Source organism: Genypterus blacodes, unplaced genomic scaffold (assembly GCF_046128005.1).
Source record: "Genypterus blacodes isolate CSIRO-AG114 ecotype Tasmania unplaced genomic scaffold, CSIRO-AGI_Gbla_v1 ptg000019l_1, whole genome shotgun sequence".
In the NCBI taxonomy this organism is placed as follows: domain Eukaryota; kingdom Metazoa; phylum Chordata; class Actinopteri; order Ophidiiformes; family Ophidiidae; genus Genypterus; species Genypterus blacodes.
Genome location: NW_027466832.1, coordinates 3,990,001 through 4,011,963, shown reverse-complemented (window position 1 = coordinate 4,011,963; position 21,963 = coordinate 3,990,001). Strand labels below are relative to the sequence as shown.

The following is a 21,963-nucleotide window of genomic DNA, read 5'->3' as shown; positions in this document are numbered from 1 at the left end:
GAAGCAGGAGGTCTGCAGCCTCTGTCTCGCTCTCTATATCTGTCTCTCTTGCACACACTCCACCTATAACCCAGGATGACATTCATCATAACACACACACACACTGTTTAGTATTGAGGACAAAATTAAACTGTTATAACACCCTTTTTCTGCCTTCGCTGACCTGAGTGTATGTGTGTCGTACTCCCACATTGAGTTAGCAGGCATGTGGCTTTCATCAAAATTCAATTATCATACTGTACCACACTTCACATGACACACACACACAAATCTTTCTCTCTCGGCATGTTTCTGAACCATAATGTAGCACAGAACACAGACACAGACACAGACACACACACACACACATCCTCTTCCTACCTGATTGTCAAACGGATACTAGCAGAAACAAACTTTATTTACAAAAATATCATAACTTAAAAATTACAACAATGGTGAAACATCTGAATAAATTACAACAAACAAAAATAAGAAAAGACGTGATAGTTATTACATTAAGAAACAGGAAATCGGACGTGAATTCAACCCAGAAATCAGTTTCACGTTAAAACATTTAATGGTTCTTCTTGACACTTTTTCTAAACTGAACCTGCTGAAACATTTTACAAAACCTTTCATCCACATCAGTTTGAAAAGAAAATGTAAGTCAGAGTGAGAAACATTGACTTTACGCACTGATATTTAACTTATCGATCCCTCCTGAGGTCTGTGTGCGTGCGTGGTTGTGGGTGTGGGTGTGTGTGAACTGTGAAGTTTCAACAGTCAGAAACTTAATTTAGGACTTTTCTGTGTTGGTAAAATGACATCATACGTCCTGCAGGCTTTCATATTTCTTGCCGATGTTGTTAAATAATTCATCTATTCGTCTCCTGAACGCTCAGACTGGACGCTGACGTGCTTTGGTTTTCGTATCATATAAAAGGAGAAAAGTTTCACTTTGTGGAGGGGGGCGAGGCTTTGAACAGGAATTCTGTGTATTTTGTTTTGCTGTTTTAAGTCTCCACATTATGACATGGGAATAACGGTGCATACTTTCAGTTTCACTTCTCCTCCAGACAGATGAAGTTTGCGGATGACTTTGAGAATAAAGTCGTAACGTACTGAGAATTTAAAAAAAAACAGCTGAATTCTTTGTCCGAATACATACGTATAATTTATCATCGGTACTTCTTTATTTTAGAAGCCGATAGTAACATCATCAAAATCCTCAACGACTTTATAATCTACATCACTTCTTTTGTTAGTTTTCAACAGCAGCGTGCGTCATGTTGAACGTAGTTTAGTTGACTAAACTAAAACCTCAAACTAAACTAGTTCTAGTTGTGTTGGATGTAGACTTCTTGCTTAAGCTAAAGTGCAGCTTTTAGAGGACATGAGGTGCTTGCTTCTCCCAAAACTTTATACAGTTTTCAGATGTAATGACTGAAGTTTCTGTAAAAACAAAACGTTGGATCCTGAAGTGTTGCAGACAGACATTGGGCGCTGTGGACGTTTCAGCTACAGAGAGGTGTGACTTCACAGAGAGAGGTGCGGCTTCCTGTAGGTCTGGTTGGTGATGGACAGACGGGTCAGCCGGGCGCCGTAATAATCCACGATGTAGTTTGACCCGTCAGCCGGACCGACGATCTGCGAGAAGATGCAGCACAAACAGCAGGTGAGCTTAGACATCAGTGTGACACTCAGACTTTTGACTGTCGCTGGTGTTTGTCACAAAGTGCTTTAATGAGTCTGATCCATATTGGTAATAAAGGCGTGGCATCACTTCCATCCCGTTCACGTCTTCTGGAGACGTCTGATGCAGTCTCCTGCTGCTGGGTTAATCAGATGATTGGACTGGATTCATTCATTTTGGATGACACTAAATTTGGATTTTTTTTCGAAGTTTCCAGTTCCTAATTTATTGATCTGTCCTGATCAATGAATAACTGATCCCTGCATTCAGGCAGAGACACTCTGCTGATTCCGCACACACTCTGGGGTGTCTTGAAAGCGCGCAGCAGCTCATCCTGATCAGCAGCACTTCATTCAGATGACCTGAGACAGCTGACCTGAGGCGAGGGCGGAGCTAAATCTGTGTCTGTCATATTTGTAATATAAATACTTGACACACTTAGAGTACTTTGAAGTTGACAGTTCTAACGTATCACACAGGAAACATTTGGATTTCAAAATATTGTGTTCGCATCAAAAAGTGTGAATATCCTCTAGGAAGTCTGGAGGTTTGAGAGCAGGAAAGTAAGGAATCGTAAACTGGGAAATGTGTCGGAACCCTGAAGTTTGCATGTAGCGAAGTGTCCGTCTCAGTCCAGAGTGCCTTTAATCGTTTCCCTGATCGTCCTCAGAGAGCCATGATTTACACTCAAAAACACTTAGTGACCACATTAGCTGTATGTAGCTTCCACACACTCAGCTGCTTGTTTCCTGTCCTCTTAAAGAGTGACACTCTTGATGAAGAGTTTCTCGTTTCCCGGAGGGTCCATTTCAGCACCGCGCGAGGCGACGGAGCCTCATATTTTAACGGCTAACTGCCCTGCGGGGGGAGCGACGCCGAGCCTGATGAATAAACAGGCGTCGCCCTCTGATTATTATTTACTCCAATCCATCCCGCGACGTGGCGTCTCGCGCGGGGCTGCAGATGAATGATGATTGTGGAAGTTTCTAATGGACTCTGAGAGCAGAAGAGAGGAGACAGACGGATGAAGAGGGGGGAAACAGGAGGTGAGGGGACAAATCAGTCCTCTGCTACTCTCCTGCTGAGGTGTTTTAGATAATAGAGGCTGGACATCCATCACGGGACGGAGCGGTTGAGACCAGCAGGGATGGACGGATGGACGGTCCGACTAATGGCTCCTTTGAACCCCAACATCCTTTCTGCTTTCAGCTACATCTGAGTGCAGCCGCGCCTCCGCTGACTGCTGCTTTGTGTACATCGAAGTTGTGACTAGAATAATGAGTAATGGAAGGCCTGGAGGTCAACAGGTCACGTATCTGAGACTTCTGGGAGCTAATCGCCCAACCCGTAATTCGCAAAGTCTGTTGGAAATTAAATCTTTATAGTCACGCCACAAAATCAGACCCACCAAGTGTGAAAGCGTTTTTTTCGGCGACATTCTGCCTCACCTGCATCGCGATCAGGATGAAGTCTATCAGAGTTCCAATCCCGCAGAAGCCCACGGTGCAGAACTTCAGCAGCCCTGAGAGGGGAGGGGGGGGGGGAGTGGGGGGGAGAGATGTGGAGGACGGTTAGGGTTAAGACTCTCAATCAGTGCGTGCTGTTACTGTGACACAAGGAAATTATGAAGCACACACTTGTAAAATCTGTCTGACTGTCAGCGTCAAGGCTCAATGTGGAACTGATCAGCAAATCTCACCTATCGCCATTACTGTGCAGGTAATGCGCATTTTTGTTACCGTTCCCATAGGAACACCTTCAAGAATGTTTGCCTACAGCATTGCTCAATGGCAAGAACTGATGTCTTCCAGGCTTTTGCAACCAAGTGGAGCACATTTTCTCTTCCAAGGGGAACAGTGGGCATCCTCCTGAATATCATTAAGTTTTGACATTGGCTCAGCCACACAATCCTACAATATGCAAAGTTTAGCGATGTTTAGGGTTTGGCAGCCGGAGTGTACGGACATATTTGGTACTGCACGTATTGACCGCACCTGTGCCAGCAACACAAAACTGCAACAACAAGCAAACCACTCATGTGAATCAACGTTTTGATTTCTTCTTGGCACCGGTTGAACACACGCAAGTCTCTGCAGACGCTCGGTGGACGTTGCGTCCTGGAGGAATAATCGACGCTGATGCTTTTTATCCATTTGGTTCCTTTGTTGGATTTTGTGAAATAAACCCGACTTGGCTCGGACTGGACCGACCTCTGCCAAGTCGGGCCAGGTGTTACTCAGTGCAGCTGTCTGCCTGCCCTCCACACACACACACACACACACACACACACACACACACACACACACACACACACACACACACACACACACACACACACACACACACACACACACACACACACACACACACACACACACACACACACACACACACACACAGCCTTTGTCTCCTTGCAGGTGTCTCATTAATAAAACGTTGAGGCTCCGCCTCTCTCCTCCTTGTTGTGGTTATCATATCTGTGATTGGTTTGCTTATTATGGGATGGGACTACTTCCATTAGTAAACTCAGGCTTTGTGATGAAAGGGTGGTACTTTTGCTTGTTATTATGGTGACCTTTCCATTGACTATTTCCCAGCAGATAACCAGGCCTTATCACAACTACACTTCCTCGTGAGACAAGGAAACAACAAATATCTTCATTGTTTTCACGTCTCAGGTTCTTGTTTGATGTGTGAGGATTTTAATGATGATTAGAAATTGATTCTGTCATTGCACTCAACCAATCCATCACTAGAATGATCTACTGTTTTGCCCATAAAATCCTTTGCACTATTTTAATTGCCATTGACAATAAAATTGAATCTAATGTAATCTAAAATATCATGACTTTTCATAAACTTTTAAACCTTTTTCATGACCATATGAACCCTTCTGTTTGTGTGTGTGTGTGTGTGTGTGTGTGTGTGTGTGTGTGTGTGTGTGTGTGTGTGTGTGTGTGCGTGCGTGCGTGCGTGCGTGCGTGCGTGCGTGCGTGCGTGTACCTAAAGCAGGGTATCCCAAATAGAAGCGGTCGGCTCCCAGCCAGCCCAGGAACAGAGACAAAGCCACTGCCACTTTATAGGAATATCCACTCCTGCATCAAATCAGAACCATCAACATGAATATCATAGGACTGCAGTTCAACAAACACACAGACATACACAATAAGGCTGGAAATGCTGTGTGTGTGTGTGTGTGTGTGTGTGTGTGTGTGTGTGTGTGTGTGTGTGTGTGTGTGTGTGTGTGTTTGTGTGTGTGTGTGTGTGTGTGTGCGGGCCGATGCGTGTCTGTGTGTGCGTGCGTGTGTACGCGTCTGTGCATGTGTGCGTTTGTGTACACGTGTGTGCATACACTCACACGTTCCTGCAGGGGATGGTTTTGTTGAAGCCCACCTCCTCCCCGCTGAACTTGAACTCCGTCCCATTGAAAAGTCGACAGCTGATGTTCGGAGCTGGAAGGCACTCCACTGCTGGCACACACACACAAGGTCAACATGGTGTTTTCAATGCTCACTAATGACTTCAAACTGTAAACTTACATCTGATTGATTTTAGATTTTTGAGGCTGATACTGAAATCTGAGAGAAACTACATTGATCTCATATTAAAAACATTGGTAAACTTTCAGACAAAGAATAAATAGGGATTGATGCAAAGCCCGAATCCTTCCTTAATGTGGGTAAAAAAAAATGAATTGATAAATAAGTAATGATTGATTGATGACTGCTGACAGCAGACGGTGCCTTGGTGTGTCTCCACTCACCCCACGCCGTTGTGTCCCGGCAGGTTTCGGGCTCCTGCGTCGCTTCGTCTATCTTTGGGTCTTTGCACAGATACGTGAGCGGAGTGAAGGAGTCGGAACGTCAGCAGACTGATCACGTGATCATCACAGCAAACAAAGTAAACCCGGTATTAACAACATTAACAACGTGATCCAAAAGTCTATCGGTACGTACTGCCGTTTAATCGCCTCCTCAAGGATGAAGTGTTACCATAGCTACGCAATCACGGGTGTACCTGGATCAAAGGGATGACAGATGCGGGACTTTTGATCAATCAGATTGATAAAAATTCGTATCTCTAATAAATCAAGAATACAAATGAAGTTAAATCTGTACATGTTTACGTTACATGTAAAAGCATTTCAGTAACTTCCTATCAACATGTGTCGGGTCAGTGGTGTGCGGTTTAACACCTAGAATACTGTTGAAACGTAAGTAATCTGGACGTTCAATTTAAATATCATCTTTACTTTATCACCGAAATCAGTTCTCTATTATTAAATACGGTGTAGTAATACACATATTAACACATTACCAGCATCAGTGCGATAAATGATACCACCAACATTTAATATTTCGTGATTACTATATAACATAATAAGGTTAATAACGCTGATGTTACGCATTGCTAAGCTAACAGTGGCTAACAGTCGTGGGCAGGCTGGTCGTCGGTGTGTTACGGGTGGAACTGTGTGAAAGCAAAGGAAAGGATATTGTCCCAGTCTGAGGTTGTCGCAGCTCTCCACCTCATCCGCCAGTATGATCTTCAGATGAGAATAAACGCAGTAAAACAAGATGCTCCATAATCCAGAACGTAAACAAACCAGCTGGGAGGACGCCATGTTTGACTCTGCCTCTCACGTGACCAAATGCTGCCTTCAGGACTAACGGAATATTAGAAACTCCTTTAGATTTTCAATTCGCAAGGGGAAACATAATTAGCTAAATATCAATATTTAATGTCGACAGTTGGATTTGCTTTCATGGTGAAACTTACAAATTAATTAAGTATAAGTTTGTCCAATATTGTATAATATATGTGTCCCCTATAATCATGAGTCAACAGTTACAACTGAATACTGAATACCTGAAACGCTCTCAGTACTACCTCCCCCTCTGTCTAAAATCTGTCTACTAGTTTACAAAGTACTATATCAGAATAATCAGATAACTAAAGTGCTATGAACGATCATCGGGCGCTGTTCTGCTCGGTGCTCTAAGGGTCAAAACAAAGCAAAGGTAAACAACTGTTCATCAGAAACAAACTCCCGGTAAATCTTCTCATCAAAAGTTCTCATCGCCGCATTCCTTAAAACCTTTCTTTCTTTTAAAGGATTTGTTTTACTTATTTGTATTATTCTTATCGCCTTTATTGTAACGCTTATTTTAACACTCTTGCTCCCTTTAATTTTTTTGGAAATCGATTTGAATTGCCGTTATGTCTGAAAGGTGCGTGGTTACGTATATATATATTGATGTTTTGAAACTCATCCTTGTGGTTTTTGTGTGCCGTTTGTCCTTTGAGCCGCCTTTGTTTTTCAGAATGGCAGAGAATGGTCTCTTTTCACCCGAGGCGTATGTTTCATTGTTTGCGCCTGTCAAGTGAAGGTAAACGTTTCCTAAAACTGAAGGCTTGATATTTCCGGCGGCACTTGAAGAGAGCATTAAAGCGATACTCGTACCACACTGGACCCACTTCATGTGAGTTTCACTCCAGTTTAAAACCAGTTTATATCACTTTATACAGGACCAATTTGTACATTACGCGCCCGGTTCATTGCGACTGTTTCCCTACGCGACATGTTCTCTGCGGGAGACTTGTTGACGCCGTTTGACAGTCTAATATCTAACTAGTTAGCATTCCAGTGGCTAGCTAACTATTTAGCAGTCTGCTGTTTTGTTAGTGAGTGATGGAGAAGAAGTTTTAACTAAGCGAATTCAAACGAAGATACGGATACAAACAATTCAATGTGAGTTCAAATGTACTCAGTAGTAGTTATTTCTCATGCGGTCGCTGCAGGTTAAGGCGTTTCCCTCTGTTTTCACTCTTTAATGCACCTGTTGCGTTCAACAATCTGCCGCGGATTCCTCACTAATTTATCCTTTTTACGCTTTGACCCCTAATGATTCACTCCCGACCGGGGTCGCATTTTTGGGGGTTTGTAGTGGTTTTGTGACTCTGGTTAGTGAGCGCATGTATCCCTCCGCTCCGAGCTGACAGCTTCACTTCCTGTTTCAGGTGAGCTGAGCAGGTGAGTTTCACCCAGGCTCGCATTTCACCTCAAATCACATCTTTGCCTTTGTGTGTGTGTGTGTGTGTGTGTGTGTGTGTGTGTGTGTGTGTGTGTGTGTGTGTGTGTGTGTGTGTGTGTGTGTTTTACGTGTGCTTTGTTGTGCCGTTTGAACAGGTGTGTTGCGCTGTGAGTGTGCCCCTGTTGTTGTGTGTGAGCGCGGAGCTAACGGCCTGTCGAGGCTGAGCTCTGACTCAGTCTTTCTGAGTGTATGTGTTCAGGCTCTCTTATGTTCTTACTGCACATCAGAAGCAGAAAGTGAATGAAATAAATGTTTAGGTGCAGTGTAAAACATACACTGAGAGGAAGGTTACACCCAGGTGTGTGTGTTTGCAGTTTTGTGTTGGCTAGACAACTCAGTAACAATAGTTACTTACAGATTTTAGCGAAGTCTATCTTAGAGGTTGATCAAGTAATTCATTTCAGTAGTTCACTGTAGTCCATAGACAACCATTCAGACTGCTTCTCCCATGTAAAAACCAGTTTACCACTAGGTGATAGCAGAGATTAAGGACAATACAAGAGCCTTGAAACCACCACACTCATTTTCATCGGATCTGGATCTGCTGGTCATCTTCAGATAGGAGCTCTATGAATCCAGACAGAGCCGAGTGCCTAGCAGGCCTACAAATATGCAACTAGCACCATCATCTAGCTGAGATGGAGCTGATTCAGTAAAAGACAAACAGTTTGAATGGATCTTCAGCAGCTACAGAGCTCCATCCAGATCACACAGTATTGATTTACATTCAGATCTCCTACCATAATAAAGAGAGAGATCATTCTTGTTACTAAGGGGAGGTTTTTCGTCAGATTATTTAAGTCTGATGTACACATACTGTAGATGCAGGCTTTGGTTGTTATGGCGACTTAAGAGTGACATGTTCGGCCTTGGCCGGGGTTTGATCTATCTTATTTTTGATCTTGGTCAGCACAGTTTAGCATATTCAAATAACTTTGTAAAGGTGTTTGTGGCTGTAGAGGGCGCTGTAGAAAGTCAGGGAGTCTGACCCTTATAACATCTTCATAGATGCCGAGTGTCTCTTTGTCTGTTTCAGTCCCTTTCACACTCGTGCGTGAGTCCAGAATGACTCATTCCAGCAAGTCTCTGTTAATGTTTCAACCTGATGTGCTCTGCTCAGGTGGCTGTGGTCTGTGAGGACTATGTGTCCTCCTCAGACCTTCTTCAGGCCCGGTGAACATGCATGTAATATGAGCACAGATGTCTGTTCAGTATCTTAAACTGTTTTCACCTGCACTTTACAGAACATGCAATGGTTATATGCAGTTATGTTAGTAAATGTTATTCTCTTACTGTACTTCTTTTCTGTCCAGATTGATCCAGACAGCAGACAGTGAGTGAGGGACAGCCATGTTTGAAAATGTCCCCACAGGTACATTTTGTCTCAGTTTGTTTTACCTTTACTGTTGAGGATGCAACTCTTTTTGGTGAAGTATTATTTTAACGTGTGTGTGCGTGTGTGTGTGCGTGTGTGTGTGCGTGTGTGTGTGTGTGTGTGTGTGTGTGTGTGTGTGTGTGTGTGTGTGTGTGTGTGTGTGTGTGTGTGTGTGTGTGTGTGTGTGTGTGTGTGTGTGTGTGTGTGTGTGTGTGTGTGTGTGTGTGTGTGTGTGTCCTTAGTGTCTGCGGCAGAGCGTCAGCAGGTGCTGGGAGCTCTGGAGCGTCTCCAGGCCAAGCTTGTCCAGCGGGAGGAGTGGACCCACAGCGACATCATGGGAAACCTGAGGGAGTCTCTGCAGAGTCCACTGTTCAACCACATCCTCACTCTGCAGCACTCCATCAAACAGCTCCGAAACCAGGTGTGATGCTCCTCATAGCCAGGTGGTTTAAGGTTCTAATGTGGAGCGCTGTGTCCACATATAAAGGAGATTCTTTGTCTTAATTCTTCAGAATGTGACAGTGTAAGCATGTTTAGCATTTCTCTTTTTGTGTTTGTCATACAGCAAAATCCCCTAAACCCTCACATGGTGATGTCATACTGACACGCTGTATGATGTCATGTGACTTAATCTAACCTGTTTGTAAGTTCACAACATGATTTCCTGTCGAAACGCGTCGCTGAGCTAACATCTGTAACTCCGCCCACGTGCCAACAGCCAATCGGAAGCCACACGTCTGGCTCTCTGACCCGGCCTGGTGGGGCTGACTCCACTCCCCCCCCCCCCCTCTCCTCTCCATCTGTATTCAGCACCAGCGCTCACTGACGTCGAGCCTTTACAATAAACAATCTGCAGGCCAAATTAAGATAATGGCAATAACCGACGCCGGGCTTCATATTCTAAGTGCTGCGAAGGTCAGAGCCCAGTCTATGAATGCGTCGGCAGAAGCTGTCGGAGGGTATATGAAGCAGAGTCTCTCTCTCTCTCTCTCTCTCTCTCTCTTGCTCTCGCTCTCTCTCTCTCTCTCTCTCTCTCTCCCCCCCTTTCCTTTTTCCGCCCCCCCCCTCCCTCTCTCTCTGCGGATCTATCAAGCTTTAATATCTAGTGTCTTGGTTTGAGTAACGGCCTTGTCGAGGCGGTATTGATGAAATGGCTCAGGATCCTGCTCCGTCAGCCCGGCCTAAATAAGCCGCAGACTGATAAGTTTCCACAATGTGAGTGTAAAGGTCATTAATACATTACCTGTTCAGAGAGAGAGAGAGAGCCTGCAGAGGAATCTATTGATTTTTCTCCTCTCCTCCCCACTTACCCCACGGCCTCTCGCCTTCATTTTTCCCTCCACGTCTTCCTCTTTTTTTTTGCCAACAACGTCCTTGTATGTAAGGACGTCTCTCACTCCGTCTTTCTGTCTCTCGCTCCTGTGCGCGGCGGTGAGCCCGAGGTGGCTGAACGTTGGCGGTTGCGGGTCGAGCGCTGTCTGCAGGTGTTTGACCTCCCCGGCTTGTGTCAAGCCCGTTCAGATCCCACGCGGCGGCTGCAATGTTTGCTTTATACAGTTTAAAGATTTACACAGAGGCAACTTTACGTTTCCGTCCATCACAGCAGGCCAGCTGGGCCCCAGACTACTGACTGTTGCCTCCACCAAGGACGTTGTGTTTGTCTGTCAGCAGGAAATCTCAAAAACTAACTGATGGATTTCAATGAAATTCAGTTTGTGCAGGTTGTTCATGATCTATGGAAGAACCAATGACATGTTGGTAGAAGTCAGCAGGATGGTGGCGCTGTAATAACCACTTTTACATTTTAGACCTTCTACTTTTGAACAATAAGTCAGTCAGTATGACATTCCTATCTGCATCCATCCATATAGGCCACAGCCCTTTGGCTCAATTGGCACCAAATCGTACATTTGTGGGCGTGGTTCATTCACACGATTTCCGCAGGGAATCAGCTGTTTTTGTCTCTTAACCTGCATCCTCAGTTGCAGTCAGCAACACAATTGTCACCTTAACTTCTGTGTGATTCAGATTTCTTTCTAAACAAATTTCTAACAAATTCAGTTCAACCTTTGACATCAGCCACTACAGAGTTTAATGCTGCGATCATAGGAAGGCACACCCTCTTCCTGACTGACATGCCCCCCTCTTCCTTGCTGTAGTTGAGCAGTATGCCAGCTGATACCTGCAGCGACTTTAGCTTCTCCAGAAAGGGTCAGCTGATCATGAGTGCCGTGGATCCATCTAGCAGCGCGGCCACGCCCAATCAGCTGTCTGCTTCCTCCCTCCTGACCAATGGCTCCGCTCCACTCGCTCGTCAGGCTCTGCCCGCTCGTCAGTCTCCGCCCTCTCCTGACCACCTTCAGAAATGGATCGAGTCTGCTGCCAAGGTGTGTGCATACAAAACACAACGCAGAACATTTCATTGGCAAAGAAGTGTAGAAAGCCTTCGACACACATTTGCAGCACCTGTGGGGTTTTATGATCAGTGTGTAGTAATATGCAGGTGTGTTGATGTTTCTCTGTGCAGGATCGTCACACTGAGCTGGTCAGTCTGTCCAGGCCGCTGTCCGGCGGTCTGGGCTTTAGTGTGGTCGGCCTGAACCCTGAAGGAAGCAGCAGCCACGGAGTCTTCGTCAAACACATCCAGCCTGGAGGCATTGCACACAGGTACACTGCCAGTGCTACTGCCAGTGCTACTGCCAGTGCTACTGCCAGTACCGTACCAGCCGTGTTGGTCAAATCTCCCAAAGATCAGCTAAATGAAATATTAATCAGTGTGTTTCCATCAGTTAGTGTTGTGTGAACTGTACAATAACAATAATGAAAACGTGTTAAACAGGCCTGGCAATTTTTTGGTAATCAGTTTAAGTCAAATGGTCCCAGGTCTAGTTGCGAATGGCCCAGGGACAGACAGTCTGCGGGTCCTGTGGAACATTTAATCAGTATTCAACAGTGTGATCTTGTGTGAGCACACTGTGGTTAAACGTCAGTGTTGTTGTTTTGTGTCTGCAGGGACGGGCGTCTGCAGGAGAGGGATCAGGTCCTGGTGATCAACGGCAGTCCTCTGGAACCGGGGATCAGCCAGCAGCAAGCTCTGGCTGTGCTGCAGCAGACGGGGGAGAAGGTGGAGCTTGTAGTAGCCAGGGACCGCCCAGTGGGCACATCATCATCGTCACCATCACCACCAGCTACCACGCCCATCAGCACGGTAAGGACACTGGAGTTTTTCTCATGCAGATCAAACTGGTGTATTATTAGAAGAAAAAGATGGAAGTTAAATACGTACAGAAAAGTCAGGCGTCTTCTACACGTCATAGTAATCAGCTGAGGATCTGAGATCAGCTGGGGGATCAAAGGTTTCTTCTTCATCCTCATCTTTGCTCTGGTGTAAAGTAATTCACGGTCGCATTTACGACCCTTGGATAGAAATGCATCGCTTAACGTATCCAACATGGAACTTAAAATGACAGACTTGGAACTAAGGATTGAAATAAAGCAACACACTGATGATAACAAATCAAATGACAGAAAAACATGTTTAAGTAAATAAGTTTGAATTCTTTTTTATAGTCAAACATTCGGAAACAGTCTTTTGTTATCATTTGTAATCATTCAATCCCAGAGCCACTTTTTGAAATCAACTTTGAAATCCTGTGAGCTGAATTATGACAGATGATGAAGATAAGAATGCATCCATATTTTACACCCATTGAAACCTTCAGTATATGTGTCTATGCCTCGATTATTCAGGATGTTGGAATGATAAACAGTCCAACAGGCTCTTACACATCGGGGGAGACGGAGCAGCGTCGGCTCTCAGACACGTTATTTAAGGTTGCAGGAGTACAAAACTAATTTCATCATTCTGAACAAGCAGCAGCGTGTTGGCCTGAAGGAGCACCGCTGACATCACCGCCATGCGGCTCAGTGTCCCAAGATTTACACACACACATACGCACGCACACACGCACACACACGCTCTGACAGCTTTTTTGCATTATCCAGCAGTTTGGCTGTCACTCAAAACAAGTATTGCTGAGGTGGCGTCAATCATATATAGAGGTCAGTTTCAGGCCACACCTCCGCATGCGACACGGGCTTCCTGTTTATGATGAGCAGTAAGTCTGTTGACATTGACTGGGATGATTTTTATGACCTTAAAACCTAAAGGAAATCAAGTTAGTGCTTTACTTGCAGCATCGCTCCTGACAATATGTATTTAAGTGTGAGAGGAGGTGCAATCAATGAACAGCAACAAGATGAGGAGGGAGAGGAGAGGGAGGGAGGGAGGGAGAGAAAGGCAGAGGAGAGAGAGGATGAAGAGGAGGGGTTGTGTACATGGTAAATGCAGAGCGCAAACTTTGTCATCTCTCATTGTCAGCGTTCATCAATTTTTAAATGTCCTATGATAATGAAAGATGTAGATTTGTTGATGTAAAGGAAGAGACATCTAGCGATTCCGTTAGTGAGGCTGTAGCTACACACGGCTCCTCTAAGGGTGGAGGCCTGATCTCCTTCTACACGCTCACGCACACACACGTGCACGTGCACACACAAGCTCTGTGCTTGGCACATTTGTGATTCTTCAAGTTGCAGATCAGACGTACAATTTAGCTTTATCACAAAGAGGGATGTCAAAATATTGAAAACATTTGGAAAAAAATTTGCAAATTAGCTCCAAGAGTGTGTTTGTCCTTCCTGAGGCCCAGGATGGGTCAGGAGCACTTACTGCTGTTGTCAGTGTGTGAGGCTGAGGAGGAGCCCAGGTTAGCTCCCTCTGTGATGAAGGCAGCGTGGGATCGCTATCACGCAGCCTCACACTGCCTCTCTTGTTTGTAACTCCCCTTCCCCCGCCTGGATCCAGGCCACGTCCTGCATACCAGGCCCACCGATCCGCCCGCTTTTGTTTTATTCATGTCCCGTTTCAATTGAGGTCACATTTAATGGAGCGTTGGGTGTAAAAAAAAACACACCCGTGGATGAGACTTTACTGCTGTCCTCCTGGCCCGGCTAACTATCCGTCACCCTGAGCCCAGACTGTGTCGCCGGGCAGGATCGGAGCCACCGTTCGCAGCCGATGTGCCGTCTTGGCATCAACCCTCTCGTGTCTTGTTTCCGCTGGAATGGGTCGGGCGCTGACAAGAAACCTGCGGGGCTTCACTATAAAGTCGCTCATAAAGGGCGGAAGATAAATCAGCGTGTCAAATATCACTTCATAGCCTTTTTCTGTTTAGTCTATATTATCCCTCTATAGGTTAGCACAGCGTGTCAGGCAACGCATTCAGGACTTTAGAGTGAATTTACTGCGCTCCTAAAAATGATGTAAAGCAGAAAGAACGGGGATAAAAAGTAACAGATTGTGCAATTAAAGAAAGCTGAAGGGGCCTTTTAAAATGGCCTCACCTTAAATGAATCTAACTTAAGCACAACCACCTCAGATAAAGTTGGTAAACTGCAAACTAATGAGCAGCGCAAACTTTCCCCGCAGTCACGTGACCGCCCATCTGTCCACCCCAAGTGCCAAGGTCATTGGAGGGCGAGTCGCATGTGAAAACAAACGGCCCGCACAGGCCCACGTCTCCGCTTATCACCAGAAGCTGAGAAAATATTGAAACAGGCTGGGAGAAATGTGAAGGGCTAACAGAGCGCTAATGCTAACAGAGCAGTGCATTCCTGCGCTCCACGCTGCTCCCAGACCAACCAGACCTATGCAGAGCTCTGACCTGACACGCCACAGATGTTGCCAACATTCAGGTTTTTCAGAATATTTACATACGATTTCCAAGGTTAAGTCCTGTGATTGTATGGTAAATGTTTTGATGAAAACGTGCAATTACTCTGATGTGGGCTGAAAGACTGTTGTGATCAATTTGTGATTGATGATTGTTGGTCGGTTGTCAGTATCATGGTCAAAATCTAGAGGCAGGATAGTTTACCCTCTCCAAGGGGTCTCCTGCCTTAAAGAGTGTTTGAGAAAACCCATTGCTACAAAATGCCTGTAGATGATGTTTGTTGGAGAAGATAATGCTTGCCAGGATGCTACTAAAATGATCTGTTTCGCTTTTAACCCACACCAATGTGGTGAATATTGTCGGTGAAATGCAATGGCTGAAGCAAGATTGGTGTTTTTCCTGCCATCTTACTAGTTGTAATAGAAGTAAGAACTGTTTTGGTCCAGACATAAGATAGACGGAGATAACAATGTCTGAACCAGAAAAATTATGAACTGGTCTTTCATTGACTATTAGGGTCAGGAGACATCTGTATGAAGATGTGTCCTAACATTTTGTTGTAAAGACTCTGCTATAGACATAACGTCACCTTCGCTTTACAATGTTTCTTTCCTATGTACACACATTTTTTTACACATTCATAAATAATAATATAAATACAGAATATTTATATCCAAACTCACTCTGTGTTTGTTCCTCAGTAAGTTGTGTCATTGTGTAGATGTTTGTGCTTCTCTTCAGGTCTGTAGGTATTTAAATGGACCCTTATGGATCCATGAACACCTGTTAAAGCCTCTAACAGCTCCTCTACATGACTCTAGAAGTTAAGTACTTGGTAGATACAAGTCCCCAATAGGCTTAGAAGAGTCAGCCTGGATAGTTTGGTTCTTCATAGAATCGAGCAGCTGTGTAAAACTCCTCATCCTCAGTCAAACTCAGTTAGTTTAGTTCTACAACTTGCAGCCATTTCTGAGATGTGATTTTGTAGGTTTTGTCCCAGTGGAAACACGATGTACAGCCTGAAGAAATCCACGCCGTCTGGCCGAGCTTATCTCCTAAACCTCCCGAAAGCTTTTGTCATTTCTGGGTCTTTAAAAATATCCCCCTAATGTACAGACAGGTGGAATGACACAATAGAAAGTGTTCCTGGTTTTGCTTCTCAGGTTCCTGGACTCTGCTAGCAGCTTAAGCTAACGGTCCATCGCAGCTCTCTGGGGTCAGACTAATACAACAGGATCACAGCCAGTCTTTAGGCTCTTTATGCCGCTATAAACTCAGCACAGAGTTTCCTTCCAGCGTCGCTCTGTTCAAACCCGGAGGTGAAACTTATTACACCACACTATCGATCACAGATTTTTGATTTATCTTGTGTTTTTCACCGCAAAAACACGTCCCAGAGATGGCGGGGAAAGAAAAGTTGTCTTCCGCGGAGATAATGAGAGGAGAGTCAACGCTGCCAACACCTTCAGCCATTCATCCAGAACTGAGAGGGAGAGCTTTAAAAGGCTGAGTTAGAACTTTATGGTGTGCAAAAAGAGGAGGTTTGAGGAACGTCTCTGTCTCTCTCTCTGCCTCTCTCTTTCTCTCTCTTTCTCTCTCTCTCTCTCCCTCTCTGTCTCTCTCTCTTTCTTCTCTCTCCCTCCCCCTTTGTCTCTCACTCCACTTCTGTCTCTCACTCTCTGTCTCTCTCTCTCTCTATCTCTCACTCGCTCTTTTTTGAGTGCCTGTGTCCCGGTGGAGCCCTCTCAGGAGATGTTTACTAGTTTCAGGAGATAAACACAGGACTCCTTTGCCGTTTAATATCTTGAGTAAACTTGGGATTAAACTTTATTCTATCCAGTTTTCCATTCAAATTAGGCCATGTTATGCCACATCGATAGAAGTATCATTGCAATATAACAGCAAAAAAGTTTCTGTTGTCTTGCTGCCTAATTTTCATTTGATATGCTGTCTTAAATAAGTCTATTAATGATCTTCATCAGGTGAATGTTGTGACATGAGGACGTACAGTTTTTGACTCGGCCAACAATGAAAATAATAACTCCTGTCAGGGAGTTTGATTGTGTTCTCTCCCCTAAACGGCTCGTGTGATCACGGGCAGAGGAGGAGCTTGTTTCATTAGACAGAGTGAGACCTCCTCTATCAGATGAGTGCTGTAATAAGAGAGCATCACCTCTGATAACAGCCACTTCATGAAGTGTGTGTGTGTGTGTGTGTGTGTGTGTGTGTGTGTGTGTGTGTGTGTGTGTGTGTGTGTGTGTGTGTGTGTGTGTGTGTGTGTGTGTGTGTGTGTGTGTGTGTGTGTGTGTGTGTGTGTGTGTGTGTGTGTGTGTGTGTGTGTGTGTGTGTGTGTGTGTGCCTTGGTTACCAGGTGTCTGCAGCAGCCTCTCATTGATCAGCAGCAGGTATCAGAGGAGGAAATGCTCTCAGTGTGGTGTAATTACCTGCTGACGTTCACTTTAACGACCTTTCCCCTCAGGACTGATCGCCGACCAGCATCATCATACACCTGCTGTTGGACCGCCAGGGCACCAACGCACCAAAATTAACGATTCGGTTCATTCCAACGACTCATTTGTGCTATTGATTATAAATTATGCACATTTAACCGCTTCAGCCTGTGTAAAGAATTACTTGAATTGAATCTCTTAAAGCCATAGTATCAGTTTCCTCAGAAGTTTTTGGAAATCCTCTTCATATCCTGGTAGGAATCCATAGGTTGACTCCTCTTGCTTACTCAATTGTCATTTCAATTGTCAATTGTAGAAACATCTTTGCTACTTGACCCCTCCAGTCAGTGCAATCTTGAATTGTCATCTCTAAGGGTGACCCCTCAAAACACATTTAACAAACTAAATCCATAGTTCTTGTTTTTCATTTGCCTGTAGGAACACTAGGTAATGAAGGGAAGTTGTAGAATAAATAATCATTGCATACTTCCCAATCGCAAATCATAATCAAGAACGACATTTTCCCAGAACACATTTTTACATCTTTGTCTTTTTTAATGATTGTGGTGTCTGCTGTGTGCTGCTGCAGGAGCAGTGGGGTCGCGTGGAGGAGATCGAGCTGGTGAACGATGGATCCGGTCTGGGCTTCGGCATTGTGGGGGGGAAGACGACCGGTGTGGTTGTCAGGACGCTCATACCGAACAGTGTGGCAGATAAGGTAAGACATAAAAGGGTCTGTGACATGCAACCTTTGAAACAACACTTTCAACATTTTGGAACTGAGCTAGAAGAGAGGGTCCTTTGAGCAAGGCACCTCTATCAGTTGTATCAGCCGACAGAATAAAGTTGAAATTAGTGCTGCATGAGTTACTGTTATAATACAAGCCGTCCATCAGCACGAACATCGAGCAGCAGCGGGATTGAAAGAGAAATTATCGCAGTGTAAGTGGATTAATTAGATCAATTAGATTAATTGGAGGAGATGAATTTCTCAGCGCGGTGGCCTCGACGTTTCCAGCCACTTTGATGTTTAACACTCTGCTTCAGCCTCCCATCAGTCACTGTGCTTAAATTAAAAGCCTTTTAAAGTGTCCGATGAAGAGATTTGGATTCATCCTTGCTTCCACCTCCTCTTCCTCCTCCTCCTCCTCCTCCTCTGATGCCTCCTCCCTATTTTATCTTTACTCCCTCACTCTCTCCTCTGTCCTCTTCCGCCTTCTTTTCACTTTGAGTGTGTGCTTCTGGTCATTCCTCTTCCTCTTAGTCTTTTTTCTCATTTTCCTCCTCTCCCTACATGGCATTTCTAAGGTTTTGCATACTGTCACAGTTACATATGTAAATTAAAAAAAAGTCTGGAGATTCTATGATCAACAATAAGTATTTTTTAGCCAATAAAAATGCAGCAACCAGTTTATTTTGAAACATTTTTTACATTTTTTTCAAGGCTATTTTTTAATCCAATTGAAATGTATTTAAAGTATTTGAGGCACAACACAGGACTTGGAAGTGTAAAGCAATACTAAATGAAAGTATGCTTGCTAAGCCTTGGTTTTAATTTAATTTATATAACACATCAGGGATTTAATATGAATTTTGTTTCATATTGCTAATTTAGCCATAATTAACTAATAACTAAAATTGGAATCAGCAGAAGCCCCAACATGCTGCCCTGTGGGACACCGCATCTAATTCAACAGCTGCTAAGCTCAAGACAAGTTTATTTGTATAGCACATTGCATTCATAAAGGTGCTTCACATAACCATGAAATGCAGACTTAAAGGTTGAATAGAAATTAATTGAAAGAATAAGATTTTAAAAGAACAGAGCCTACAAAAATGACCTGAAATACATCAGTAAATAGGTAAAAGTACATTGAGTTTACATGAGCCCAATACCGGTCCTCTCACCCCCCTCCTCCCATCTCCTCCAATCAGGACGGGCGTCTCCGCACAGGTGACCACATCCTCCGCATTGGGGCCACGCCCACCAGCGGTCTTTCCAGTGACCAGGTGGTCAAGGTACTCCAGGGGTGTGGGAGTCACGTGACCATGCTCATAGCCAGGGACCCCCGAGGTCAGAAATCAAATGCCCCAGCACCGCCACCACCTCCAGATTCCGCCCCTGTCTCTGCCTTACCTCCTCCCCGACTTCCTGATTGCCCCCCCGAGCGCCGGCTCAGCAAAACGGTGAGCAGTGTACACACGCACGTACACACAGAAAAGCACACCAAACGAAGCAAAAACACACACAGACTCTTCGATTGCACTGAGATTAAAGCAGCGCATGTTTAATCTCCAGTATTGTGTCTATACATTAATCAGATTGAAACTGACAAATATGACAGATCTCATACTCAACAAGACCTGGACTTTTAATATTTTAGCCTGAATCACAGTACAGATAGATAATCTGTATAGTAAATGCTTGTGAAGGAATGAAGGAGATGAAAGAACTGGACTGGTCTGCTCACTGCTTTATGGAGGCGGCCCAAACTCTGCTCAGATATATAGACTCAGTGTGTGTCTTTGGGTTTCAGCCCAATCTGGACGGTTATGAGATCCATGAGGTTCCTCTCTCCAAGAAAGACGGCCAGAGCCTCGGCATCTCCATCATAGGACACAACCCGCTGACCAGCCAAGGTAGGAGCGCAAAACACACACACACACACACTTCATACAACACAAATTTACTAATATTTGCCCAAAATGAACCAAAATACATGAACACACATACACAGTAAAACGCAATGTATGTAAAGTGTCTGTCCTGTCTGTCCTGTCTGTCCTGTTTGTCCTTATTGTCCTGTTTGTCCTGTTTGTCCTGTCTGTGCTGTCTGTGCTGTCTTTCCGGTCTGTGCTGTCTGTCCTGTATGTCTTTTGTGTTCTGTGTGTTCAGTATGTGCAGAACATTGTTATCATTGTTGTGATGATTAAAATGGTTTTGTTGTCATGACGCTGCAGTCTCTTCTTTTTTTACTGTCTAATCTCACAGCACATAAAGACGCTGCGCTTGAAACGGCATTTTATCACAAACCAACATCCAACAAATTTATGACGAATTTACCACAAAGCGTCCAACATGTTTTAATGGAGCAATAAAACATTAACTTTTCTATACATCTCTCCCTCTCTCTCTCTCTCCCTCTCTCTCCCTCTCTCTCCCTCTCTCTCTCTCAATCTGTCTCTCACCACCTCCCCAGATGCTGTAGGTGTGTTTGTGAAGAACGTGGTTCCAGGCAGTGCAGCAGATCAGAGTGGAAACATCAGGATCCATGACCGACTGATCGCTGTGAGACCTTGCTGTGTGTGTGTGTGTGTGTGTGTGTGTGTGTGTGTGTGTGTGTGTGTGTGTGTGTGTGTGTGTGTGTGTGTGTGTGTGTGTGTGTGTGTGTGTGTGTGTGTGTGTGTGTGTGTGTGTGTGTGTGTGTGTGTGTGTGTGTGTGTGTGTGTGTGTGTGTGTGTGTGTGTGTGTGTGGAGCCAAGTGACTTTGGTCATAGCGCCCCCAGAAGGCCAAAATCTCTTGTCCAGTCAATGAGAAGATCCCTCAGTAGATAAGGCCTGTATGTCTGCATGCCTCTTTCCAATCTCTCCATGTCTGTCCTCTGTCCTGTTCTCAGATCTGTCCAGGATTTTTCTCCATTCTTTTTTTTTGTCATATTGTCTTTCTTCCTGTCCTCACTTGTCCTTCTGTCCTGTCTCGATTGTCCATCCTTCTGTCCTTCTCTCCAGCTGGATGGCGTTAGTCTCCACGGTCTGACCAATCAGGAGGTGTTGGAGGTGATGAAGCAGACGGGTCAAAATGTCCTCCTCACTGTGGTCAGAAAGAAACCCAGAGCCTTGGAGAGATCCCTGGATAAAGGTAGACTCACACACAGACAGACTGGCCCATATGAATTAATGAATTGAAGTTGTGAGCACAATGAGTCCTCTGTATCTTCTGAGACATGATGTTTCCATTGTCCCTGAAGAAGTAGAGAAAGTTAAGGTGTGAGTGTGTCAATGATAGTGAATAAGTTTTGGTGATATAAAGGTCAGAAGTAAAAATGGAGCAGCTCTCAGGGAATTTTATTAGAAAAAGCAAGAAAGCCATGGATGTTTGGTAAGCGGCTCTGGAATTCATGGAACTATGTAGAATGGCTGTTGTTTACATATATAGTCTTTAAATGTACCGATTGTTGGTTTGGTGTTATGTATCCAAATGTTTATGTCCTTTACATGAACATTTATCAGGATGAAGATGTGATTAAGATGAATCATGATACTGTATTAAAACAGTAACAGGCTGCAGTGTGTGGGTGTGGGTGTGTGTGTTGAACTTATCCCAGCCTCCCCTCCTATTTCCTGTCTGAAGCTTCTGTCCTCTCACACAGATTAAGATGACAAATTTGTTTACAACTCTGTGTAATTTTCGCAAACTCTCCTCCTCTGTGTGGAGAGATTAATCCTCCAGGCTTGGGGTCATTTTTTTGTCTTGCGATCAGCCGCCGGCCTGCACCGGTCAGCCTCCAGGCCACGGAGGAAGGAGTGATTTAAAGAAGAGGAAGAGTGCGGCGCTCTTATCTCCTCCAGACGTTTTTTATTTCATTAGAGCGCAGCTGAAAGCGGCCCGAGTTCAGCCTGCGGTCTGAAGTTTAACTT

The 21,963-nt window shown here is 44.6% G+C and overlaps 2 protein-coding genes across 8 annotated transcripts in view; one reads left to right on the top strand and one right to left on the bottom strand.

Moving 5' to 3' along the window:
• Positions 1-1,113: 1,113 nt before the first annotated feature.
• On the bottom strand, positions 1,114-6,322 carry tm2d1 (TM2 domain containing 1). 3 transcript variants are annotated; one of them, XM_076141592.1, is made up of 7 exons: positions 6,169-6,322; positions 5,436-5,509; positions 5,031-5,142; positions 4,676-4,767; positions 3,121-3,194; positions 1,498-1,626; positions 1,114-1,434 (listed from the first exon to the last, which is right to left on the bottom strand). In XM_076141592.1, the coding sequence occupies exons 1-6, from the start codon at positions 6,294-6,296 to the stop codon at positions 1,516-1,518; spliced, it is 591 nt and encodes a 196-aa protein (XP_075997707.1). In that variant the 5' UTR covers positions 6,297-6,322; the 3' UTR covers positions 1,114-1,434; positions 1,498-1,515. The 3 variants fall into 3 exon arrangements, with proteins under 3 accessions (XP_075997707.1, XP_075997705.1, XP_075997708.1); XM_076141590.1 differs by having other exon boundaries at positions 1,114-1,626; XM_076141593.1 differs by having other exon boundaries at positions 1,114-1,626; positions 5,031-5,139.
• A 280-nt stretch (positions 6,323-6,602) lies between these two features.
• Positions 6,603-21,963, top strand: part of patj (PATJ crumbs cell polarity complex component) — a 61,792-nt gene continuing 46,431 nt past the window's right edge. For 2 of the 5 annotated variants that reach the window (XM_076141589.1, XM_076141585.1), the window contains exons 1-11: positions 7,072-7,155; positions 9,081-9,139; positions 9,385-9,563; positions 11,302-11,529; positions 11,670-11,809; positions 12,155-12,350; positions 17,914-18,042; positions 19,260-19,511; positions 19,862-19,964; positions 20,525-20,613; positions 21,055-21,184. In XM_076141589.1, coding sequence (XP_075997704.1) covers positions 9,118-9,139; positions 9,385-9,563; positions 11,302-11,529; positions 11,670-11,809; positions 12,155-12,350; positions 17,914-18,042; positions 19,260-19,511; positions 19,862-19,964; positions 20,525-20,613; positions 21,055-21,184 — 1,468 coding nt within the window. In that variant the 5' untranslated portion in view covers positions 7,072-7,155; positions 9,081-9,117. Of the gene's footprint in view, positions 6,726-7,071; positions 7,156-7,192; positions 7,425-7,535; positions 7,707-9,080; positions 9,140-9,384; positions 9,564-11,301; positions 11,530-11,669; positions 11,810-12,154; positions 12,351-17,913; positions 18,043-19,259; positions 19,512-19,861; positions 19,965-20,524; positions 20,614-21,054; positions 21,185-21,963 lie in introns of those variants that run through there. The other 3 variants (XM_076141586.1, XM_076141588.1, XM_076141587.1) reach the window with 3 other exon arrangements.

What these genes read in the sequence shown, in the direction of transcription:
- tm2d1 (XM_076141590.1), bottom strand. Translation starts at nt 6,296, where the DNA reads ATGGCGTCCTCCCAGCTGGTTTGTTTACGTTCTGGATTATGGAGCATC. An exon ending in CCGGGACACAACGGCGTGGG is followed by an intron (nt 5,143 to 5,435) that starts GTGAGTGGAGAC and finishes TGTGTGTGCCAG; the next exon opens with CAGTGGAGTGCCTTCCAGCT. An exon ending in TTTGGGATACCCTGCTTTAG is followed by an intron (nt 3,195 to 4,675) that starts GTACACGCACGC and finishes CTCCCCTCTCAG; the next exon opens with GGCTGCTGAAGTTCTGCACC.